General features: G+C 39.0%; 2 protein-coding genes across 2 annotated transcripts in view; both read left to right on the forward strand.

Annotated features, from left to right (window-relative positions):
• LOC122079209 overlaps positions 1–7,810 on the forward strand; it is a 38,619-nt gene that overhangs the window by 26,014 nt on the left and 4,795 nt on the right. Inside the window, exons 2-3 of the mRNA XM_042645476.1 lie at positions 3,104–3,295; positions 3,409–3,491. Of these exons, the coding sequence (XP_042501410.1) occupies positions 3,124–3,295; positions 3,409–3,491 (255 nt within the window). The 5' untranslated portion in view covers positions 3,104–3,123. The remainder of the gene's footprint in view (positions 1–3,103; positions 3,296–3,408; positions 3,492–7,810) is intronic.
• LOC122077838 (heavy metal-associated isoprenylated plant protein 31-like) lies at positions 266–1,847 on the forward strand. The gene is made up of 3 exons (XM_042643739.1): positions 266–293; positions 1,370–1,432; positions 1,519–1,847. Exons 1-3 carry the CDS (start codon positions 266–268, stop codon positions 1,845–1,847), a joined length of 420 nt encoding a protein of 139 aa, XP_042499673.1.

Here is a 7,810-nt window from a genome sequence, read left to right on the forward strand (position 1 = left end):
TTCCCCCCCCCCCTCCCCTCAATACAAAACATGCATTAATAAGAGTTTGGTCTAACCTTATTACTTGATTAATAATAGACCATATATACAACCATGTCTATAATGCTAGTCCGTTAACATGAATTTCTTATACATTTTGTTGTCTAAGAGAATTATATAAAAGGTATATTATATTTTATCATTCAAGTAATGTTTTAACAACCAATATTAGTCTACATGCAAAACACATGCTAACTTTAGTGCATCTCACAATTGTTATACTATCATGCAAAAGATGAAGGAGAAGTTTGGAGGTGAAAAAATGCGAAATCGAGTGAGACTAGTACTACACTGCAAGTTAAGTGTAGCCCTATTATGCCTACATGATTATTTTTTTTCTTTTTATTTTTTTTATGAAAAGTATTTATGTGATTATTGTTATTATTATGAAATGTAACTATACCAGGAATATTTGTTAAAAATTAAACTTAATTGTACTTATGTTAAGGATTTTCTTATTGACAGCCCTCTACATGTCAAATAAATTGTAACTTTGAGTTTTATCAGCTCTTTTAATGTAATACACATATTATTTTTTTCTAATGAGGGTAAAACTATTATTTCAATATGAACTTGAAAAAAATGCATATGACATGATACATTTTCACAATGGCATATTGATACATTGATTTTAGGAAAAATTACATCCTTCTCACCTATAGTTTGCCGAAATTACTTGTGGATCAAAGGGTTCGAGCGAATTACGCCCTCCACCCTGAAGCTGACAGTGTGAGTATTTTGTTAATTTCAAACATAAAAATACATGAATGCCCTTTTATTAAATAAAGTATTTTATTGAGAGGACCATTATACCCTTCTCTCCTACAATCTCCCAAGGCAAAACAATGTCTATAAGTTTTCCTTACTGCGATTGATTCATGGTGATATGTAGTTGTTTCGTTTTGTTTTTAACTGATCTCTCTCTCTCTCTCGCTCGCTCGCTTCTCTCTCTGTGGTCTGGCAGATGGTGGAGGTGAGAGTTCCAAGCTATTTTTTTTTTTGGGGGGGTCGAATTACGCCCTCCACCCTGAAGCTGACGGTGTGAGTATTTTGTTAATTTCAAACATAAAAAGACATGAATGCCCTTTTATTAAAGAAAGTCTTTTATTGAGAGGACCATTATACCCTTCTCTCCTACAATCTCCCAAGGCAAAACAATGTCTGTAAGTTTTCCTTACTGCGATTGATTCATGGTGATATGTAGTTGTTTCGTTTTGTTTTTAACTGATCTCTCTCTCTCTCTCGCTCGCTCGCTCGCTTCTCTCTCTGTGGTCTGGCAGATGGTGGAGGTGAGAGTTCCAAGCTATTTTTTTTTTGGGGGGGGTAACAGTTCCAAACCTTGACTGCGAAGGTTGCGCTGCAAAGATAAAGAAAGCTCTCTTCAAGCTTGAAGGTACATTACTGTGATATGCTCTTCCTCGTTTTTCTTTTAGTCCCCTTAAAAAGGTAAATACGGTTTTTGATGTAATCGACTTGTAGGAGTGGAAGAGGTAGAGATAGAGATGGAGACCCAGAAAATTACAGTGAGAGGTTATGGAGTGGAGGAGAAGAAGGTGCTCAAGGCTTTGAAACGAGCAGGGAAAGTAGCAGAGCCATGGCCATTTCCTAGTTATTCTCACTATGCCTCATTTCATAAGTACCCAACCCACATTGCCAACCACTACTACGAATCACCTAGTAATGGAGCTTGTGCTAGTATCCATACATTCTTTCATACTCCTTGCACCTGTTCAATGGCGATTGCTTCAGATGAAGCCATAGCTTCCCTCTTCAATGATGAAAACCCCCACGCTTGCACTATTATGTGATCACTTTTTTCTTCTGAAATGGGTATTCTTTGAGTTATAAGGCTATGCAGAAGTTCCTTCATTGAATCTATCTTATATTTAATTTACATTTTCTTTTTTGGTACTCAATATATACTATGTTTTGATCTGTGTGCTATATCTGCACATTGTGGTGAGTCTGTAAGAAAATTGATTTATTTACATAAAATAATACAAATAAATCGTGCAAGGTTCTCACGGTTTCTATAATGAAATCGCAAGGTTCTCCCCAGTCGATCGAACCTTCCGTGAGGATCACACGGTTCCTTCCAGAGTTGCCGTCGTCTTCACGAAGATGCCGTTGTCTTCTTACAGTGGATGACCCAGAGAGCGATTTGCAGTTAGGGCTTGGATGAAGACGATGAGATTGGAAGAGGATTTCCCTCTTTCAATCTCATTTTAAGTGAAAGGGTATTTCGGTCTCTTCGCTTCATTCTGAGGGGTATTTTAGGTACAAAAAATGTGACCTCACCACATAACAGATTAAAACTCACGGTCACTAACGGATTGGACTCAAATCTAAGAATGTTTCACACTTCAGGGGAGGGGGCCGTAATTCGTTCAAACCCTTAGACCCACACGTAATTTCGACAAACTACAGAGGAGGGAGATGTAATTTTTCCTTATTTTTTAAAACCTTTTTATATATGTAATTTAAATAACTTATAGGAACGAGACAATGGACAATTACAAAAAGTTGCCAAAGTCTAAATATATCTGTAGGGGTGGTATTCAAACATTCCCATTATGTTAACTTTTAATTAGTTAAAGTTAGAGTGTGAGTAGGCGTACCCTACGCCTCAAGAAGGTTCCTCAACACTTAAGAGGTGCCTCGGTGATGGTTTGACAACTTTGATTTGAGATAAAATAAATCCAGATTATCAATATATAATATCCAATTGAACATCTTCCCATGGAACCAAATTAAGATGCCCAGAAGGATAGCTTATCTAGAAAAAACTTTTGCCTATATGGAAAAAGGCAAAAGACGGCTACCTCGTCATGTAAACCTTGCATCAGCGCATGACCAATCAACAAAGATTGGAATTTTATGATTTTATAAGCGTGGAATGGTAATTTCGTTCCTCTCGTGTGTTGAAATTTTTATCACTGCGTTTTTACCACGGCTACCCAACTCTTCGTTCTTAAGCAAAGCCACTAAACTGCAATAGAAACTTACCATTTAAACACAGGCCACCGAAAGACGACGGTGAAGAAGTTTGGTTCTAGTCTTCTCTGAGAGAGAGAGAGAGAGAGAATGGCCTTACAGTGGATCATATTGACATACGTGGTGGCAGCTGAAGCAGCAATAGCACTTCTGCTGACCATTCCTGCCCCAAATGTCTTGAAATCTCGCATCGTTTCTCTCGTTTCGTTCATCATCCGACCTACCATCGGCATAGTTCCATTTGCCGCTTTTCAGCTATTAGGTTCGTTTTCCTTGTTCCTCCTGGGATTTATCTCCTAATTAGGATCAGGGAATCAGTAGAGGTCCCGTTTATTTCTCTTAATTCGGTTGGCTTTGGGATGTGATCACTTGCAGACATCTATTGGAAGAACGAGCATCGGCTGATGTGCACATCTGAGATCTGCACCGCCACCGAGAGGGATCGATACGAGAAAGCTGTATGTCAATTTGATTCTCTTTTTCTCTATTCTTTAAAAATTTCGGTATTATCTGTGTAGTGTTTGATCTGAAACCTATTGTTAAGAATTACATTGCTTTCCTTGGACGTAAAATACGTCCCGTGCTAATAAAGGGTTTCATATCAGCTGGTCCTTTATTATTTGAGGCCACTTTTCAGGATAATCAAGTGTTTTTCTCCAAAGGACTAGCCGATGGGCCTGGCTGGTCTCTTAGGCATTTGTGATTTTCTGATGAACAGGCAGCTTATGAAAAGCTGAAACTTATCATAAGCAATTGAATTTCATGATGTTGTATAACCAGATAACATATAGGGATTACAGAAGATCAGGCTGCTGAATACAATATGCTCTTGAAGCAAAAGGAATCTTGGTGCCTGACCTGCGGAAGAAGCAAGTTTTTACGTGTTTCCATCTCATACCAATTTATATTTACCAAAAAAAAAAAAAAAAAATCTCAGACCAATTTATGTTTATTTCGTTTCCCACCTGGCCACCTTATTTGCTGTAGCATAGTAGGGGGTGTGCGGTGGGGTGGTGGTGGTGGTGGTGGTGGTGGTGGTGGGTTGTTTGAACTGTAGCATAGTAATCTACTGGCTCGGCGTGCATGGTCTTTATATCCAATGTTTTAACTTGTGACTGAATAGAAGTAGAAAATGATAATTTTCCTATCTCATGATCACAGGCTTCACCCGTCTTTCTTTCTCTTATATATTTATATTTCTGATCCACCATAAATTCAACCTCCTACATTGGAAGAATTAGGATTTAATGAATTTAGGCCTTTTAGTGCCCTTATAATCCCATGAGAGTTTTTTTTTTCCTTTTTTTGTTTTGTTTTGAGAGCAACTGATTATAGCATCTCAATATAAATCAAAGTCCATTACTTTAGGTGGAGACTGGATTCCTGTTGAATGTGGGAATTGAAGCATAATCTATTGGATGGATTTCCCATGATGCATAGTAACATGGTTAACCCTACTTTATCTAAATAATTTTACTATCTCATGATCACAGGCTTCACCCTTCTTTCTTTCTCTTATATATTTAGATTTCTGATCCACAATAAATTCAACTTCCTACATTGGAAGAACTAGGATTTAATGAATTTAAGCCCTTTAGTGCCCTTATAATCCCATGAGAGTTTTTTTTTTTTCAGAGCAATTGATTCTAGCATCTCAATATAAATCGAAGTCCATTACATTAGGTGGAGACTAGATTCCTGTTGAATGCGGGAATGGAAGCATAATCAATTGGATGAATTTCCTTGATGCATAGTGATATGGGTAACACTACTTTATCTAACAAAAAAAGTTGCATTTCCTGGCTTTTTGGACTCCTACAATCCAAATAGAGTCTGGAATTGCAACATTCATGATGCGGGAGCAGCTCAATCTCCAAAAGGTCAATGAGCCATTATTCAGATCTATTGCTTTCACCTATTTTTGGGTCAGTTTTTGGAGGATCAAACTGTTAGAACCTTTTCAATTGGCATGATTAAGGTGCCATTTGGAAACTTGTCCAATTGGCATAATTTAGTTGCCGACCCCATTTAGGTGGGATTTTTCTGAGGTGTTGCCATGTTCCTTTTTTTTTTTTAAGTATTTCACCCTCTCTCGGATCTATGTAGCTGGCCCCATTTAGTTAGGAAAAGGCTGAGTTGTTGCTTATCCAGTTAGCTTTCTAATAAAACTAAGATCTTGCAAATTGGAGCTGTTTTGGGAAAGTGATGGCCAGCTTTACTGAAGGGCTATCATGCTGTGATGAGACCGCTACTTTAAAAATAAATCAATAGGAAATTCTAGCTTCCTTTTTATTTCCTATACTTGGGGGCATTCAAGTGGAGTTGCTGAATTTGTAATTGGAGTCTATTTAGCATGTCTATGTCATTGGCCACAAAAGTAGAAAGTAGTTCAGAGACTTAGAGTTAGTTCCTTCTTTTATAGCCAAGATACTATTGTGGTTAGTCCTGAGCTAGGAACTAATTATGGTGATTTAAGAAAGTTGGTCATTACTTATGCCCGTCTTTACTAGCAAACCATGAATTTAGTGCTCGATTGAATGAAAAATAATTAAAAATTTTAAGTAGTTTTCTGCTGCTAATGGAATTGTTTGCTGTGGCTAAGGTATATTACTATTCTCTATCCTCTCTCTTACCCTTCTTCTATATTCTCTTATTGTAATATTGTTCGAGATTTCTGTTCTTTTCTTCTTCCTTACTATGTTTCATATTTTGTATCCCTAGCTTCTGTTTCAGTCTCCCTCTGTTTCTGATCTGTTCTTTCTCTGGAATCCATATTATCTAATTTCTTCACGTCTCATATTTAATCTATTTGAAGCTCTTCTTTAACATTTCTATTGAACTCCCTATTTGAGACAAAAAACTTTCTAAAAATTAAATCTGGTTCAGCCAGACTAGTTTAGAGTGCTGAGAATTTGAATCTGGTTGAATTGTGTGGTACATTGCCCCTATTGGGGCACAGTTGATAAGCCGACCAAGTCTCTGGATATAGTGGTTAAACATACATTATCGGATAATAAAACGCTTTGGGCGTCCCACTTCCCAGTATATCGAAGTTGGTCTTCTCATCCATCCAGGAGGATCAGACGATTGAGTGCGCTAGCGTGCCACACCATCCAAAATTTGCAGGTCACTTATTCCAACTTCGCTATTCCTACATAGCTAGGTTGAGGGACAATGCCCCCTAACCTAAGTGGGCCTACCAGCGAAGCAGCTGGTACCTGATCGGCTGATCGGGTGGGGGGTGGTTTGGTTTCATGCAATGGCCCCACAGCAGGAAGAGATAAGTCAACCAGAATTTGGTGCATTTCTGATTGGTTTGGAAGTTTTATATTTCCCCCTTCAAAGCACTAAATCTGATTTTCTGAGATTTCAGAATGTCTGGTTATTTTCTGCTGCCAATTCTGCTCATAATATGAGCCTATTTACGGTGTTTTGATCCTGCCTGCATTAATTTACTATTTATACTCCTGAAGTGAAAAAGAAAGGTAAGTACTAAATGTGTGCAATTAAGTACTTGCTACCTGGTTGGGAGTCTTCCAACTTCCCAATTCCGTCATTTAGTTCATTGAATCTCTCTTCTGCACGTTCTTGTGGAAAGGTACTGATTCTGCCAAATTCCTTAACCCACTCCACTGGTCCTCCGTTTGCCTTCCCAAATCTGAAGGAGGCCTTGGCTTGAGAAGAATCAAGGATGTTAACTTTGCTGGAATCCTCAAGCTTATCTGGAAGTTGGTCTCTAAACATTCCAATATCTGGGTCTCTTGGGTTTACTCCTCCCTTTTTTCGTAAAGGTTCTCTATGGACCACGTATGGCAACCCCAATTCCTCTTGGTTGTGGCACAAGATCCTCGTTTCTAGACTTCTTGCCTTAAGTGCCATCAAAATCAAAATTGGTAATGGATATACACCTCTTTTTGGCTAGACAACTAGCATGATACGTGTGCTTTCACTCCTTGTTGGTCTGAAAGTAGTTTACTCTTCTGGTCTTCCCAGAGCATCCCCTGTCTCCTCTATCTCCAATGGTTCTTGGTGCCCGCTTAGGCATTCCCTCTCTGGCTTCCTCATAGCAGTCCCTTCGGGCAGAGTGGATAGAATCATTTTGTCCCCTTCCTCAAATCTCTTCACCTCTTCCTCCTCCTGGAACCTTGTTTGCTTAGTCAGTCCGTTCACTCCTTGGCATAAACTAGTCTGGTTTAAATCCCACATTCCATGTCACAGTCTCACAATCTGGAGAGCCCTCTCCAATTGCCTCCCTACCTAATCTTTCCTCGTCCATCACCATTTGCCTGCTTCGTTGGAATGGTTTAGAGGATGGTAATCGCTTATTCTTTTGAGTGTACTTTCTCTAACTTCATCTGGAGGCGTGCCCTTGCCAAATGTTGGCCTGCTAGGAGAAGTCCCCTCCCCCTTTAGAGAGAATGGATTTGGATTGATATGACTTTTGCTGGTAGATCTATCTGCGATATTGCTTGGAAGCTTGCCTGTGCCTGCTACCATTAACTACATTTGGATGGAGCGCAATCTCCTTAGATGAACTTCCAACTCTAGATCCTTTGATAAGATAATGTCATCTACTTTGAAGTCTCCTCCAAACTCAACTCCACCCCCCATAGCTCGGTTATTGATTCTCCAAGGAACATGCTTATTGTTGTCTCCTAGGGATTGCCTCAGTCTATCTTGACTCCCCCTAGCCTCTGGGGTTGTTTCCCTTTGCTTTTGGCCTAATTGGCCTTGTATATTCCCCTGCTTTGTTCTTCCCTTGTTTTATATATATTAT

This window comes from Macadamia integrifolia, chromosome 5 (assembly GCF_013358625.1).
Source record: "Macadamia integrifolia cultivar HAES 741 chromosome 5, SCU_Mint_v3, whole genome shotgun sequence".
In the NCBI taxonomy this organism is placed as follows: Eukaryota; Viridiplantae; Streptophyta; class Magnoliopsida; order Proteales; family Proteaceae; genus Macadamia; species Macadamia integrifolia.